This window comes from Chiloscyllium punctatum, chromosome 5 (genome assembly GCF_047496795.1).
Source record: "Chiloscyllium punctatum isolate Juve2018m chromosome 5, sChiPun1.3, whole genome shotgun sequence".
In the NCBI taxonomy this organism is placed as follows: domain Eukaryota; kingdom Metazoa; phylum Chordata; class Chondrichthyes; order Orectolobiformes; family Hemiscylliidae; genus Chiloscyllium; species Chiloscyllium punctatum.
In genome coordinates this window covers 138,748,532-138,766,368 of record NC_092743.1, presented here as the reverse complement: position 1 = coordinate 138,766,368, position 17,837 = coordinate 138,748,532, and the positions used below count along the sequence as shown (strand labels likewise).

Here is a 17,837-nt window from a genome sequence, read left to right as displayed (position 1 = left end):
TTTTACACAAAGCAAAATAAATAATTGGGATAGCATCAAAGTAATAGCTGAAAAATTCTGAATTTCTGAAAAAAATCCAAAGGTGATTTTAAAATAGTTATTAGAACTAAATGAGACATTCTATAAAGTTGCACTTTAGGAATTTTGGGGCTTGGTTTTTAATTACAAACATAGCACATCACTGAAAACTTGGTTACCCTTCAAGTAATAGGGTTCCACGTTTAATGAGCTTTATATGACAAATCACAAACTTTCCTTCAGTAAGTTAATGTATTGGGAACTTCGAACAGGACAATCTACAAGGAAACTTACAATAACTGAACAACTCTTGATCTCTACTTTTGACTATACACGCGCTGTCAATTTTAGAGCAGAAATGACAATCAGAATTCCCGTATTCCCAATTCCTCCGCGTCCATCGTATCTGCTCCCAGGAGGACCAGTTCTACTACAGATCACACCAGATCACACCATTCACCTCCTTCTTTAAAGACCGCAATTTCCCTCTCCACTTGGTTGAAGATGCCCTCCAACGCATCTCATCCACATCCTGCACCTCCGCCCTCAAACCCCATCCCTCCAACCGTAACAAAGGCAGAACACCCTTGGTCCTCATCTTCCAACCATACCAACCTGCAAAATTTGGGACACAACTATATAATTTTTTTAGTGATACAAAAATCCAGGTGAAACTCTCCATTCTTATGTTATAGTGCAACCATACAAATGTTATGGCAATAAACGCCTGTCATTTGTGGTTGCCAAGATACTTATTTTTAAATTCATTCATCATCACTGGGAAGGTCATAGTTTATTATCCATCCCATAGTTCTCATGAAGCTAGAATATAGGAAGGGATGTAAACATATGGCCAAGTTAACTTAAGAAAGAAAAACACCGCAAAATGATTTGTATTAATTTGAAAAGCACTAATAGGGTGATGATGAATAGCTCATCTCAATGGGCATTTCTTAAGAATATGGTTTGTAATATTTTTTACAGCTAATGTTGTTTCTGTACACGTGGGTTTTATGAGTGATTCTGGTAACAGAAATCCATAATATCCGGTGTCTCGCAATTCAAATGCAAATGCATATGGGATGCCATGTTTATAGGCCCAGTCCATAGAGCTACCAGAAGTGACATCTGAAAGGTAAAGGAGAAATCCATTATCAGAAGTTATTTTTCAATGTACTCGACTCAGTTGAGTCAATATAACCAATAAGACAAACATACACAATTTTATTTTGTATTATTCCAACAATTTCATCACAAGTGCACTATGCAGAAGCCCTTCCCCTTTTACAAAATAGCTACTTATAAAGAATATCTTGGGATCAGTCCTCAGGAGACTAAGACCTGAGGACATAGCCTCTCAGGAAGTTCAGAATTGAGCTGAGGGTGAATTTCTTCAGTCAGAATGTGGTGAATCTGAGGAACCCATTGTCATAGAAGGCTGTGGGGGCCAAGTGACTGAGTGTATTTAAGACAGAGAGATAGGTTCTTGATTAGTAAGGGGATGAAGAGTTTGTTGGGGGGGAGGGCAGGAGAATGGGGTTGAGAAACATATCAGTCATAATTGAATGGCAGAGTACACTTGATGGACCCAGTGGTGTAATTCTGTTTCTGTGTTTTATAGTTTCATTTAAACTATAGTTTAATTTACACTACAGCAAGCCACTTCATCAATAATGCCTGTGACAGCATTTGTCTTTAGCTGTTCAAAACTACTTCCCTCGTCTCTTCCCAGAGCATTGTATGCTCTCTTTGTTCAATAATTTACTCAACTATTGTTTCCTTGAAGAAAAGTTTTCACCTCAGTCAAACCATGGATTGAATATTATGTGGGTCTGAGTGAGATTTGTGACAGAATTGGGAGAGAAGTCCTGTGAGGTCCATCTTGATGTCAGGAGTTTCTTGTTCCATCTTTTACACTTCGACTAAACGGTGAGGTTAGTTTTTCACAAGGCAGTGCAAGTCGCTAATTATGGGATGTTATAGCCTGCTAAATGCTTCATTAATAGATCTCTTAAGGATAGTGGAATCAAGGGTTATGGGGATAAGGCAGGAACAGGATACTGATTGAGGATGATCAGCTATAATCATAATGAATGGTGGTGCTGGCTCAAAGGGCAGAATGGCCTACTCCTGCACCTATCGTCTATTGTCTATAATGGCCCCAATGCACCTCATTAATCCTCAGCTTCCTGTCTTAACAAATGTGCCACACAACCCAGATGTCTAAAAGTCTCAACATTGGTAAATTCAGCTCTCCACCTCAAGACCAAGCAGCATCGTAAGGCCCAGTCCATGGACACCAGCTACACGTACCTTTCAACCACCAACATTGGCAATCATTGTATCTCTCCAATCCAATCGCAGCCTACTTAGGAAGCAGAGTTGTATTGCAGGAAGCACTGGGCAATTATCACTGAAAGGCTGCAGTAAGGGCCTTTTGCATTTCGGACAGGCACCCACCGTATGGATTGGACCAGGCTGTACCTTATGGCTGCTCACTCCCTCTCATAGGGTTTGCTCACTTAACACCTACCTGCATGATCACAGCCTCCTTGTATTGCCTTGCCTCACTGAGCATTCATGGCAACCAAGCACCTTGCTTTGCTGGTCAACAGACCTCAGTCAAGAAGTTGTACATTTTGCTAAAAGGCAGCAAGCTATCTCAATCTCACACCAACACAATGTGCCAGCAGGGCACATGACAAACCCACTGCATGCACAATGAGGTACAAGTTTCCAAGCTGAAGGACGCTGCAGGAAGCAGCCTTGCTGATACTTTCTCCAAGGCCTCCAGACTCCCATCCTCAGGAGCTGAGGAAATGGCCATAAATCACGGTGGCTACGAGACTATAGAGAGACAAGGTATCGTACTCAGTCTCATTGATTGAATTAAATTGAATTGAATTGAATTTATTGTCATGTGTACCAAGGCACAGTGAAAAGCTTTGTCTTGCGAGCAATACAGGCAGATCACAGAGTTAAATAGCATAGATAGTAAAGAATAGATAAACAGCAAAAACAAAACACAGGTACAGGTGAATATCAAGAGTTTGTGACTCCATTCAGTATTCTAACAACAGTAGGGCAGAAACTGTTGCGAAACCGGCTGGTGTGTGTGTTCAGGCTTCTGTACCTTCTCCCCGATGGTAGAGGTTGTGGAAAAACATTGCCAGGGTGGGATGGATCTTTGAGAATGCTGCCGGCCTTTCCTTCACAGCGGGCCTGGTAGATGGATTCTATAGATGGGAGGTTGGCCTTTGAGATTGTCTGGGCCAAGTTCACCACACTCTCTAACTGTCTCTGATCTTGAATGGTACAGTTGCCATACAAGGTAGTGAAACATCCAGACAGAATGTTCTCAATGGCGCACCTATAAAAGTTGGCAACTGTATTTGCTGTCATGCCAAATTTCCTCAACTGTCTGCGGAAGAAGAGACATTGTTAGGCCTTTGTAACCAGTGCATCCACATGAAGAGTCCAAGAAAGCTTGTTGTGGATGACCACTCCCAGAAGCTTGACACTTTCCACTCGTTCCACCTCTGTGTTGTTAATGTGTAGGGGGTCATGAATAACATCCCGTCAAAAGTTAATAATGAGTTCCTTGCTTTTGCCGGCATTGAGAGCTGGGTTGTTCTCAGTGCATCATTTTTCCAGGTCTTAGTCTATTTCATCTGTAGTCTATTTCGTCACCAGTTGAGATTTGACCGACTATGGTGGTGTCATCAGTGAACTTGTCAATGGCATTAGTCTGGTATTTGGCAACGCAGTCATGGGTGTACAGTAAGTACAGTAGGGGGCTGAGTACGCATCCCTGGGGAGCTCCAGTGTTGAGTGTTAGTGAGGATGAAATACTGTCCCCAATCTTCACTTATTGTGGCCTATGGGTCAGGAAACTGAGGATCCAGTTGCAGAGAGTGGAGCTTAGTCCGAGATCACTAGGTTTAGTAATCAGTCTCGAAGGGATAAAAGTGTTGAATGCTGAACTGTAGTCAATGAGTAAGGTTCTTACGTAGCTGTTCTTGTTGTCAAGACATTCTAGGGAGGAGTGAAGGGCAAGTGATATGGCATCTGACATGGATCAGTTGTCCGATAGGCAAATTAGAATGGGTCAAGAGTAGTGGAGAGGCTGGAATTGATTAGTGCCATGATCAACCTTTCAAAGCACTTCATGACCACCAAAGTTAGGGTCACTGGGCGGTAGTCATTGAGACATGCTGCATGAGCCTTCTTAGGCACAGGGATGATGTTGACCCTCTTGAAACAGGCAGGGACAGTGGCCTGCTTCAGGGAGAGGTTGAAAATGTCTGAGAAAACCTCTGCCAATTGATCTCCGCATGCTCTGAGTGTGCATCCTGATACTCCGTCTGGTCCCGTCACTTTCCTTGAATTCACACAAAGGAAAACTGATCTGACCTCTGATGCAGTGACTGTTGGGATAGGTTCGTCAGGACTTTTTGGAAGAGGTGTTACCTCTCCACCGAAATTCTGCTCAAAGTGAGCATAGAAGGCATTGAGACGATCTGGGAGGGATATGTCATTGTCTGCTATCTTGCACTGTCTCTTTTTTTAGAACCTGTGATGTAATTCAGTCCTTGCCATAGACGCTGGTGATTGCACACCGCTATGACTCAGATAGTTCCTGTGAAAACTGGTAATTACTCAGTTAGTGGGAGATGGATATGTCAACACCCTCACATGAGCAATGCCAATCTTCTCCTGCAAGGTCAAGATTCTCTTCTCGTAAGGGCTGAGGATTCTAATGTTGGGTACCCTTTTATCCACTGAAATGTAGTAAGGTTCCCCAGGAAGGAGGAGGCAGTGCAGGGGTCACAAAGAGTTAGCAATGTGGGAAGACATTACAGGCAACTGTGAGATTGGTAAAGAATTGTAGCATTGGGCTTTAAAAAATGAGATCTCCAAACCAGATCATTTAGGATTAATTGTTTTGGAGTAATTGAACATGACAATGAGCAATTAAAGAAAGTATAAGGTACATGGAGAGTCAGCTCTGTGCAAAAACAGAGACAAACCGATGCTGGAATCCAAGGTTGATAAACAGGGAGCTGGAAGAACACATCAAGCCAGGCAGCATTAGGAGGTGGAGAAGTCAATGTTTCGGGTGTAACCCTTCTTCAGGACTGAGTCTGATGCTGCCTGGCTTGCTGTGTTCTCCCAGCCTCCTGCCTGTCCCTCCTGATGCTGCCTGCCTTGCTGTGTTCTCCCAGCCTCCTGCCTGTCCCTCCTGATGCTGCCTGCCTTGCTGTGTTCTCCCAGCCTCCTGCCTGTCCCTCCGGATGCTGCCTGGCTCACTGTGTTCTCCCAGTCTCCTGCCTGTCCCTCCTGATGCTGCCTGGCTTGCTGTGTTCTCCCAGTCTCCTGCCTGTCCCTCCTGATGCTGCCTGCCTTGCTGTGTTCTCCCAGCCTCCTGCCTGTCCCTCCTGATGCTGCCTGCCTTGCTGTGTTCTCCCAGCCTCCTGCCTGTCCCTCCTGATGCTGCCTGGCTCACTGTGTTCTCCCAGCCTCCTGCCTGTCCCTCCTGATGCTGCCTGCCTTGCTGTGTTCTCCCAGTCTCCTGCCTGTCCCTCCTGATGCTGCCTGGCTCACTGTGTTCTCCCAGTCTCCTGCCTGTCCCTCCTGATGCTGCCTGCCTTGCTGTGTTCCCCCAGCCTCCTGCCTGTCCCTCCTGATGCTGCCTGGCTTGCTGTGTTCTCCCAGTCTCCTGCCTGTCCCTCCTGATGCTGCCTGGCTTGCTGTGTTCTCCCAGCCTCCTGCCTGTCCCTCCTGATGCTGCCTGCCTTGCTGTGTTCCCCCAGCCTCCTGCCTGTCCCTCCTGATGCTGCCTGCCTTGCTGTGTTCTCCCAGCCTCCTGCCTGTCCCTCCTGATGCTGCCTGCCTTGCTGTGTTCTCCCAGCCTCCTGCCTGTCCCTCCTGATGCTGCCTGCCTTGCTGTGTTCCCCCAGCCTCCTGCCTGTCCCTCCTGATGCTGCCTGCCTTGCTGTGTTCCCCCAGCCTCCTGCCTGTCCCTCCTGATGCTGCCTGCCTTGCTGTGTTCTTCCAACCTCCTGCTTGTCTATAGTGCAAAAACAGCCCGTTTTAGCTGGATTCACCTTGGTTGGGTACGTAGGAAACGGAGAGACAGTTAACAGAGACACACCTGGAACTGTTTTTTTTTCACAGAGGAATACTTGGAAATGGTAATAAGGCACATAGCATTAGATTCAGAATAGTATTACTAAGAAGAAAGAACATTACAGCAGAGGAACAGGCTCTTCGGCCCTCCAAGCCTGCGCTGATCCAGTTCCTCGATCTAAACCTGTCGCTTATTTTCCAAGGATTTGTATCCCTCTGCCCCCTGCCTAATTATGAATCTGTCTAGCTACATCTTAAATGATGCTATCATTCCCGCCCCTACCACCTCCACTGGCAATGCATTCCAGGGCACCCACCACCCTCTGCATAAAGAACCTTCCACGCATATCTCCCTTAAACTTTTCCCCTCTCATTTTGAAATCATGACCCTTAGTAATTGAGTCCCCTACTCTGGGAAAAAGCTTCTTGCTATCCACCCTGTCGATACCTCTCATGATTTATGGACCTCACTCAGGTTCCCCCCTCAACCTCTGTCTTTCTAATGAAAATAATCCTAATCTACTCAACTTCTCTTTGTAGCTAGCACCCTCCATCCCAGGCAACATCCTGTTGAACCTCCTCTGCACCATCTCCAAAGTATCCACACCCTTCTGGTAATGTGGCAACCAGAACTGTACACAGTATTCCAAATGTGTCTTATACAACTGTAACATGACCAGCCAACTCTTGTACTCAATACCCCGTCCAATGAAGGAAATCATGCCATATGCCTTCTTGACCATGCTATCAACCTATGGTGCCAACTTCAGGGAACAATGGACCTGAACACCCAGATCTGTCTATACATCAATTTTCCCCAGGGCTTTTCCATTTACTGTATAGTTTGCTCTTGAATTGGATCTTCCAAAATGCATCACTTCGCATTTGCTCAGATTGAACTCCACCTGCCATTTCTCTGCCCAACTCTCCAATCTATCTATGTTCTGCTGTATTCACTGACAGTCCCCTTCACTATCTGCTACTCCACCAATCTTAGTGTCATCTGCAAATCTGCAAATCAGACCACCTATACCTTCCTTCAGATCATTTATGTACATCATAAACAACAGTGGTCCCCAGCATGGATCCCTGTGGAACACCACTGGTCACAGTTCTCCATTTTGAAAAACACCCTTCCACTCCTAGTTCCCTGCTGCCCAGCCAGTTCTCTATCCATCTAGCTAGTACACCCTGGATCCCATGCATCTTCGCTTTCTCCATCAGCCTACTATGGGGAACCTTATCAAATGCCTTACTGAAATCCATGTATATGACATCTACAGCTTTTCTGTCATCAATCAACATTGTCACTTCCTCAAATTATTCTATTAAGTTGATAAGACATGACCTTCCCCACAACAAAACCATGCTGCCCATTACTGATAAGCCCATTTTCTTCCAAATGGGACTAGATCCTATCCCTCAGTATCTTCTCCAGCAACTTCCCAACCACTGACGTCAGGCTCACCAGTCTATAATTACCTGGATTATCCCTGCTACCCTTCTTAAACAAGGGGACAACATTAGCAATTCTCCAGTCCTGTGGGACCTCACCCATGTTCAAGGATGCTGCAAAGATATCTGGTAAAGTCCCAGCTATTTCCTCTCTCGCTTCCCTCAGTAACCTGGGGTAGATCCTATCCTGACCTGAGGACTTGTCCACTTTAACGCCTTTTAAACTACCCAACACTTCCTTCCTCCTTATGCTGACTTGACCTAGAGTAATCAAACATCTATCCTTACCCTCAACATCCGCCATGTCTGTCTCCACAGTGAAGACCGATGAAGAGTACTCATTAAGAATCTCACTCATTTTCTCTGACTCTGTGCATAAGTTTCCTCCATTGTCCTTGAGTGTGGCACCCTTTCTCGAATTACCCTCTTGCTCCTTATATGTGAATAAAAGGTTTTTGGATTTTCCTTAACCCTAAAGATATTTCGTGACCGCATTTCACCCTCTTAATTCCTCGTTTCAGATTGGTCCTACTTTTCCGATATTCTTCCAAAGCTTCATCTGTTTTCAGTCACTCAGACCTTAAGTATGCTTCCTATGGGGGTCTCTGTCCCATCATTGAACTGGATTCGTGAGACCAGTGCCACAGAATCTGAGATAGATCCCAGTGCCAGCTGTCAAAGTCCCCAGTGAGAAGACAAGGCAGTGAGACACATTTATCTGCACCTGTATAAAGTAGTTGAAGCTAATAGAAGTTAATTGAAGCTCAGTGATTTGAACATAAAGTAGATAAAGCAAAGACATTTGCCAGGTATTGACGTGCACATGTCTTCTTGTAATCATTCTACTCAGAGCTTAAAGAACCTTGAGATAGTTTCAGCCTAAGCATGTGCCTTGGTGGGAGGTGGGTGCAGTAGCAGAAACAAGGGTCTGGCAGTGGTCTCGGTTACTGACTTTCTTTCAATACTGCTGGCCTTTCCTTCTCACCGTCAGGCAGGTACTGACCCAGAGTCTGAAGCACGGCTCTTTCTGCCAGTCCTCCAGGACTCTCCTTCACTGCACCCTGTCCACCAGCTCCCTGTAGGAGAACAGCGAGACCACTTGCCCCCTCACAACACCTTCAGAAAAGGTCCCTGACTGAGCAAAACACATTCAGAAAGTCAATGCTCATCTCGGTGCACAGCAGTCTTTTAAATATTGTGCAGGCGTCACTACAGTCACTCTCCCACTAGGCATACCAGTCCCTCCTACAGTCACTCCCCCACTACATGTTACAGTCATTGTTACAGTCACTGCCCCACTAGGCATTCCATTACCCACGACAGTAACTGCCCCACAACATGTTACAGTCACTGCTACAGTCACCACTCTGCTTGGCCCCAGATTGCACCCCAAATGAAACAGCCAGGGCCATTCACCTGCTGACCTCATTACATCCTTGGTTCAAACATAGACAAAAGAGCTGATTCCAGAGGGGAGGTGAGAGTGACAGCACTTGACATCAAGGCTGCATTCAACTATGTGTGCCATTAAGGAGCTCTCGCAGAAGTGGAATCAATGGATATCAGGGGGCAAACTCTACCGATTGGTGTCATAACTAGCATATAGGCAGATGGTTGTAGTTGTTGCAGGTCAGTCATCTCAGCTCCAGGACATCTCTGCAGGAGTTCCTCAGGGTAGTGTCCTAGGCCCAACCATCTACAGTTGCCTCGTCAATGACCATCTCTCCATCATAAGGTCATAAGTGGGGACGTTAACCATTGATTGCACAATATTCACCTTTCGTGACCCCTCACATACTGAAGCAGTCCATATTCAAGTGCAACAAGATCTGGATAATATCCAGCGTTGGGCTGACAAGTGGCAAGTAACATTCATGCCATATTAATACCAGACAATGACCATCCCAAAAAAGAGACAATCAAATCATTGTCCCTGGAAATTCAAGGGTTTCACCGTCACTGAATCCCCCACTATCAACATCCTGGGGTTTACCATTGACCAAAAACTCAAGTGGACTTGCCACATAAACACAGTGACTACAAAAGTAGGTCAGAGGCTAGGAATACTGTGGCAAGTGAATCAACTCCCAATTCCCCAAAGCTTGTCCATCATTTACACAGCACAGGTCAGGAGTGTGATGAAATACTGCCCACTTGCTTGAATGGGTGCAGCTTGACACCACATCCATAAATATCCACACCTTCCACCATCGATGCTCAGTACGCACTGCTGCTGCTATCTACAAGGTGCACTGGAGAAATTCACCAAAGCTCCTTATACAGCACCTCCCAAACCCATACCCACTTCCATTAGAAAGATGAGAGCAGCAGATACATGGGAACATCACCACCTGCACCTCCCCTCCAAGCCACTTATCATCCTGACTCAGATATATATATCGTTGTTTCTTCACTATTAATTATAAAAACTTACACAAAATGCTTGAAGCTGGCCCATGTCTGTATTTGATACCATACACTGAGTAAAGCGCATTGACTGCCTTAAATGCTGCAGATTCCTGAAAAATGAAACAAAAATAATAAAGCTAGTTACTTAAAGAATTTAAGTCTCAGTTGAATGAAAAGTCTGCATTGTTTTGTGAAGCTGTTAACATTATTGTAAGTCCAAGTGAGTGATATTAAGGATCACCATATAACTCAATAAATCAAAATAGTTTCACTTCATGGGGTTATAAATAAACAATAGTCTGATCCAATGTTCTGAAGAACATTCATGAGATTCAAAATGTTAACTCAACTTCTCTTACCTCATGTGCTGCCGGACCATTTGAGTTTCTCCAGCACTTTCTGTTTTGATTTCAGATGGAGTTAAGGATGATTGGATCAGCCAAGAATTCATTAAATGGTGGAGCAGAAGAGATGGGCTGAATGGCCTACCTCCGTTCCTATGGTCAGATCTCCACTATGTTTTGAGTTTTTACTGGATTCATTTTTTTCTTGTTTTTTTTTCTTTCCATTGTTTTGTTTTACTTTTGGACCATACCAGCTATATTCAGAAAGCATGTCCAATCTTGTAACCATTTAAATAATGAACATGTTCCCAATCCTGAGATTATAGCTTCCGGACTTTACTACAATCTCTACCATCAACTATTCCCACTGACAAATGGACTCATTGAAGTCATTTCACACAGAAGCTAAACATCAAAATGTCCTTGTATTCCTAAAATTCCTGAGTTAAACTCAGTTCTAAAATATTGCTTGAAAACAAGAATGAGGACTTTTAAAATTAGGCATGGTTTGGCTGGAAGACAATTTAAGTAGCAAACATAGGGACAATGCTTTCATGAGCTTTAGTGCACATGTGGACATAGTTGGCAGAGAACGGACAACTTAAAGGTTAAGAAAGGCAGATCTTAGGAGACCGAGCAGGACTGCATCACATGGCTTCAGTCTGTAGGTAACAAAGACGCAGATGAAGGTTTCAACAATGAATGAGTTGAACTGGGACAGTGTCGAGTGATGGTAGAGACATGGAAGTAGATGGTCTTTATGATGGCGCTGTTGTGGTTTGAAGTTCATTTCTGGGTCAAATAGGATGCCAGTATTGAAAACAGATTGTGACGGGGACTGAAAACGAGAGGTATTGTCCTTTCAACATTTAACTTGAAGAAAAGTGCAAGACTAGATTTTCAGCAAATACAATATAACAACAATGAATAGGGGCATGCATCAGCTTCTCGAAAGGGAAAACAACCAACTTCCAAACTAGTGATGGATACATCTAACCACAATAATGTTGACATGAGTTGGATTCCCCTTAAATCAAATCATACAGAGGAAACAATATAGAACTTCCCCAGAGAGCTTACCCCATAAGTGAGTGAAGAGAACTGTGGGATCAGATGAGTAAAAAGGGGTGTGAGGGGTGATGTTGGAATAGAACTGGATTTTTCGTTATTTGTTGATGCGAATATGGCTATCGCTGGTACTTATCGCTCAGAAATGGGTTGAGAAACAGATGGCATAATTTTTAAGTGTTTTGCAAAAGAGAAACCAAATGAGCAATGTGAAGACCTTCGAACACAGCGGGTAGTTAGGATATGGACTGCACGGCTTGGAAATGTGCTGGAGGCAAGTTCAACGGAGGCACTTGAGAGCCTGGGTGATTATTTAAACAGAAACAGTGAGCAGCATTATAGGGAAAAAGCAAGAGATGAGCACAAAGTTAAAATGCTCACCAGCTGGCACAGACATAATGGGCCAAAAAGCCTCTTACTGCATCAAGGCGATTCTGAGATTTGCCCTTGAAGAGGTGCTGCTGAACTGTTTTCTTGAACTGCACTAGTTCGTGTGGTGTAGGTGTACCCAACGTGTTGTTAAGCAAGATGTTCCCGGACTTTGAGCTATTGATAGGGAAGGAAGGGTGATATAGTTCAAGTCAGGATGATGGATGTGACATTGAGGGTAATTTCCAAGTGGTGGCATTCCCATACACTGGCTGCCCTCATCCCTCTGGTGTGACAGCAATCACTGGAGTGCTGCTGAAGAAGCTCAGGGCAGCTTGCACGTGGTACACAGCGCTGGCATTGTTCACTGATGATGAAGGAAATGATTAGTATTTAACCTGGGGGATGGCTGAAGATCAAACAGCGTATTTTTTTCCCAACTTGTGTCAAGCTTTTTAAGTGTGCATCGAGCTCCATTCATCCAGACAAGTGGATGGTAATTGGCAGCTTCTGACCTGTTCTTGCAGCTACAGTATTTAGATGGCCGACCCAGTTGGATATTTTGTCAATGGTAATCCCCATGATATCCTTAAGAGGGAAATCAGGAGTACAGGAGTTGGGACGTCATGCTGAGGTTGGTGAGACCTCTTCCAGAGTACTGTGTGCAGTTTTGGATGCCCTGCTGATCACTATCAATTATTGTTTTAAAAAAACCATCTGGATCACTTATGTCCTTCAGAGAAGGAAATCTGCCATTCTTACCTGGTCAGGCCGACATGTGACTCCAAGCTCACAGCAATGTGATTACCTCTTAGCTACCCTCTGAAATGGGTATCCAATTATTAGGCAAGCTATTCAGTTCAAGGGCAATTAGGAATCAACAATTTATGCTGACCCAGACACTGATGAGCACATTTTTAAAAATGGATTTTGGCTCCAACATGATTACCTCTAGTGTTCCTGAAAGATGTATCCTCAGTTCCCTCCTAGCTCCTTACCAAAGAAGCATCCCTACAAATAAGTACTAGCGAATAAAAGCGAACCCGGGAGACTACAGCTAAGGTAAGACAGTTTGTTTTAAAATTACTTACCTGTAGCGGGCAGCGGTGTTTTTTTTCTTTCTCTTCACAGAAAGAGCGGGAGCAGCAGAGGAAGTGACGGCAAACAGAGGGGCAGCCGGGAAGGAGAACAGTGAGTATAAATACTCACCCTTTAATCACCAACGGTCATTTGAGTGGGAGCAGCTGAGTGAGCTGGGCGGAAGTGAGGTTGGAGCGCAGAGCTGGGCGGGAAGGTAAGTGATTAGTATTTGAGTGGGTGTGTTCTAGACCCCAGGTCCTACTTTTGTAGGGCCTCCTCTAACCTAACTTTAAAGTCCACAGATAAGTGACTCAGTGTTATTGACTCAGTGTTCTTGTTTTTGGAGACAAAGTGTACAGTCATGGCAGCGCAGGTGGTGGAATGTACCTCCTGCAGGATATTTGAGGTAGGGGTGACCACCGATACTCCTGCCGACTTCGTCTGCAGGAAATGCAGTCAGATCCTGATCCTCACCGAACGAGTTAGGGAACTGGAACTGGAGCTGGATGAACTGAGGATTATTCGAGAGGCTGAGAGGGTGATCGATAGAAGCTACAGAGACATAGTTACGCCGGAGAACAGAGGTAGCTGGGTAACAGTTAGAGGTGGGAAGGGGAAGAAGCAGGCAGTTCAGGGTTCCCCTGTGGTCGTTCCCCTAAAAAATAAGTATACAGCTTTGGAAACTGTTGGGGGGGACAGCCTTGCAGGTGTAAGCTGCAGTGAAGGGGTCTGTGGCTCTGAGACTCAGAAGGGAAAGGGGGAGAGGAGGAGAGCGCTAGTTATAGGGGACTCTCTAGTTAGAGGGACGGACAGGCGGTTCTGTGGACATGGGCGAGACTCTCGGATGGTTTGTTGCCTCCCGGGTGCTAGGGTCCGAGACGTCTCAGACCGTATCTTCAGAATCCTTAAGGGGGAGGGTGTGCAGCCAGAAGTCGTGGTACACATTGGCACCAACAACATAGGTAGGAAGAGGGGTGGGAAGGTCATTCAAGAGCTCAGGGAGTTAGGCTGGAAGCTAAAAGCTAGGACAGACAGAGTCATCATCTCTGGGTTGTTGCCGGTGCCACGTGACAGTGAGGCAAAGAATAGGGAGAGAGTGCAGTTGAACACGTGGCTGCAAGGATGGTGTAGGAGGGAGGGCTTCAGATATTTGGACAATTGGACTGCATTCTGGGGAAGGTGGGACCTGTACAAACAGGACGGGTTGCACCTGAACCAGAAGGGCACCAATATCCTGGGGGGTAGGTTTGCTAGCACTCTTCGGGGGGGTTTAAACTAATTTGGCAGGGGGATGGGATCCGGACTTGTAGTCCAGCAAGTAAGCTAGCTGTGTGTCAGGCTGCCCAAGACTGTAGGGAGGCTGTGGAGAAGGTAGCACTGACAGGGACTACTTGCGGACACAGAGATGGGCTCAAATGCGTATACTTCAACGCAAGGAGTATCAGAAATAAGGTGGGTGAACTTAAGGCGTGGATCGGTACCTGGGACTACGATGTTGTGGCCATCACGGAAACGTGGATAGATGAGGAACAGGAATGGCTGTTGGAGGTTCCTGGTTACAGATGTTTCAGTAAGATTAGGGAGGGTGGTAAAAAAGGAGGGGGGGGGTGGCATTGCTAATTAGAAATGGTATAATGGCTGCAGAAAGGCAGTTCAAGGGGGATCTGCCTTTGGAGGTAGTATGGGCTGAAGTCAGAAATAGAAAAGGAGCAGACACCTTGTTGGGTGTTTACTATAGGCCCCCCAGTAGCAGCAGAGATGTGGAGAAACAGATTGGGAAACAGATTTTGCAAAGGTGCAGAAGCCACAGGGTCGTAGTCATGGGCGACTTCAACTTCCCAAATATTGATTGGAAGCTCTTTAGATCAAGTAGATTGGATGGGGCGGTGTTTGTGCAGTGTGTCCAGGAAGCTTTTCTAACGCAGTATGTAGATTGTCCAACCAGAGGGGAGGCCATATTGGATTTGGTACTCGGTAATGAACCGGGACAAGTGGTGGGCTTGTTAGTGGGTAAACATTTTGGTGATGGTGACCACAATTCTGTGACTTTCACCTTGGTTATGGAGAGAGATAGGTGCGCACAACAAGGTAGATTGTACAATTGGGGGAAGGGAAATTACGATGCTGTAAGACAGGATTTGAGGAGCATACGTTGGGAGCATAGGCTGTCAGGGAAGGATGTGGTGGAAATGTGGAACTTTTTCAAGGAGCAGATACGACGTGTCCTTGATATGTATGTACCTATCAGGCAGGAAAGAAATGGTCGTGTGAGGGAGCCTTGGTTGACGAGGGAGGTTGAATGTCTAGTAAAGAGGAAGAAGGAGGCTTACATAAGGTTGAGGAAACAGGGTTCAGACAGAGCAGTGGAGGGATACAGGATAGCCAGAAGGGACCTGAAGAAAGGGATTAGGAGAGCTAAGAGAGGGCATGAAAAATCCTTGGCGGATAGGATCAAGGATAACCCAAGGCATTTTATGCGTATGTGAGAAACCTGAGAATGACGAGAACGAGGGTAGGTCCGATCAAGGACAGTAGTGGGAGACTGTGTATTGAGTCGGAAGAGATAGGAGAGGTCTTGAGCAAGTACTTCTCTTCAGTATTTACGAACGAGAGGGACCGTATTGTTGAAGAGGAGAGAGTGAAACGGACTGTTAAGCTAGAAGAGATACTTGTTAGGAAGGAAGATGTGTTGGACATTTTGAACAACTTGAGGATAGACAAGTCCCCCGGGCCTGATGGGATATATCCTAGGATTATGTGGGAAGCAAGAGAGGAAATTGCAGTACCGTTGGCAATGATCTTCTCGCCTTCACTGGTAACTGGGGTGGTACCAGGGGACTGGAGAGTAGCGAATGTTGTGCCCCTATTCAAAAAAGGGAATAGGGATAACCCCGGGAATTACAGGCCAGTTAGTCTTACTTCTGTGGTAGGCAAAGTAATGGAAAGGGTACTGAGGGATAGGATTTATGAGTATCTGGAAAGACACTGCTTGATTAGGGACAGCCAGCACGGATTTGTGAAGGGTAGGTCTTGCCTTACAAGTCTTATTGAATTCTTCGAGGAGGTGACCAAGCATGTGGATGAGGGTAGAGCAGTGGATGTAGTGTACATGGATTTTAGTAAGGCATTTGATAAGGTTCCCCATGGTAGGCTTATGCGGAAAGTCAGGAGGCATGGGATAGAGGGAAATTTGGCCAATTGGATAGAAAACTGGCTAACCGGTCGAAAGCAGAGAGTGGTGGTAGATGGTAAATATTCAGCCTGGAGCCCAGTTACAAGTGGAGTTCCGCAGGGATCAGTTCTGGGTCCTCTGCTGTTTGTAATTTTTATTAATGACTTGGATCGAAGGGAGTCGAAGGGTGGGTCAGTAAATTTGCAGATGATACGAAGATAGGTGGAGTTGTGGACAGTGAGGAGGGCATTTGTCGTTTGCAAAGGGACTTAGATATGATGCAGAGCTGGGCTGAGGAGTGGCAGATGGAGTTCAACCCTGCCAAGTGTGAGGTTGTCCATTTTGGAAGAACAAATAAGAATGCGGAATACAGGGTTAATGGTAGGGTTCTTAGTCAGGTGGAGGAACAGAGGGATCTTGGGGTCTATGTACATAGATCTTTGAAGGTTGCCACTCAGGTGGATAGAGTTTGTAAGAAGGCCTATGGAGTATTATCGTTCATTAGCAGAGGGATTGAATTCAAGAGTCGTGAAGTGATGTTGCAGCTGTACAGGACTTTGGTTCGGCCACAGTTGAAGTACTGTGTGCAGTTCTGGTCGCCTCACTTTAGGAAAGATGTGGAAGCTTTGGAGAGGGTGCAGAGAAGATTTACCAGGATGTTGCCTGGAATGGAGAATAGGTCGTACGTGGATAGGTTGAGAGTTCTCGGCCTTTTCTCGTTGGAACGGCGAAGGATGAGGGGTGACTTGATAGAGGTTTATAAGATGATCAGAGGAATAGATAGAGTAGACAGTCAGAAACATTTTCCCCGGGTACAACAGAGTGTTACAAGGGGACATAAATTTAAGGTGAAGGGTGGAAGGTATAGGGGAGATGTCAGGGGTGGGTTCTTTACCCAGAGAGTGTGGGGGCATGGAATGTGCTGCCCATGGGAGTGGTAGAGTCAGAATCATTGGCGACCTTTAAGCGGCATTTGGATAGGTACATGGATGGGTGCTTAATCTAGGTTAGAAGTTCGGCACAACATCGTGGGCCGAAGGGCCTGTTCTGTGCTGTATTGTTCTATGTTCTATGTTCTATGTCACATGGACAAGATGAGAGCAGTCTGGAGAGAAACTAGAGAAAGATGGAAGTTCCAGCAGGAGAAAGCTTTGCTCAACGATGAAGAGAAGAGAGGGAAGCAGTTGACTTAGTGATTCAAACTTAGCAACAAAGAAGTCCATGAGGTTGCCACACTTTCCGTTGGAAATGAAGTGATAGAAACCAAGGGAGACGAGATTGTTTGTAGAAGAGGGGCCATCTTTGCATTCCAGGATGATAACAGAAGAGTGAGCAATCTTAGCTGACATAGGTAAGACCTGATGGTACATTCTGTGGTCCAACCAGATTTTGCAGTAAAGGGCTAAAACAGCCATTTCTTTCCAAATCTGTCTCCTTTGGATTTAAGAGACTGGAAAGGAGTGGTGTACCATGGGAAATGAGCCAAACATCAGTGTAATGGCTTTAGTGGAGAACAGGTGTGGAGGTGTGGACTTGGTTGAGCAATTTAGTGGCTACAGAAATGTTGTGGAGACTGTTGGGTCAAAGGTTAGACAGTTGGAATTTTGAAAGTATCACTGTTAGGGATTTGGAAGAATATCTTTTCCTACAGACTGCACAGAAGGAAAGAGGATGACACAGGTAAAAGTAGATGTGTGTGGACACTGTTCCTAGGAAGTGATCAGAAATGGCTTTGTTTTAGATTGACATTTGGTGAGGCAACATGAGATAGCAAGGTCAAGGAAGCAGTAAGG

At 45.4% G+C, this 17,837-nt stretch overlaps 1 protein-coding gene across 1 annotated transcript in view; it reads right to left on the bottom strand.

The window, feature by feature from the left end:
- Positions 1-224: 224 nt before the first annotated feature.
- Positions 225-17,837, bottom strand: part of cpa6 (carboxypeptidase A6) — an 83,033-nt gene continuing 65,420 nt past the window's right edge. The window contains exons 10-11 of the mRNA XM_072569583.1: positions 10,037-10,121; positions 225-1,146 (exon numbers count right to left, since the gene is read on the bottom strand). Of these exons, the coding sequence (XP_072425684.1) occupies positions 953-1,146; positions 10,037-10,121 (279 nt within the window). The 3' untranslated portion in view covers positions 225-952. The remainder of the gene's footprint in view (positions 1,147-10,036; positions 10,122-17,837) is intronic.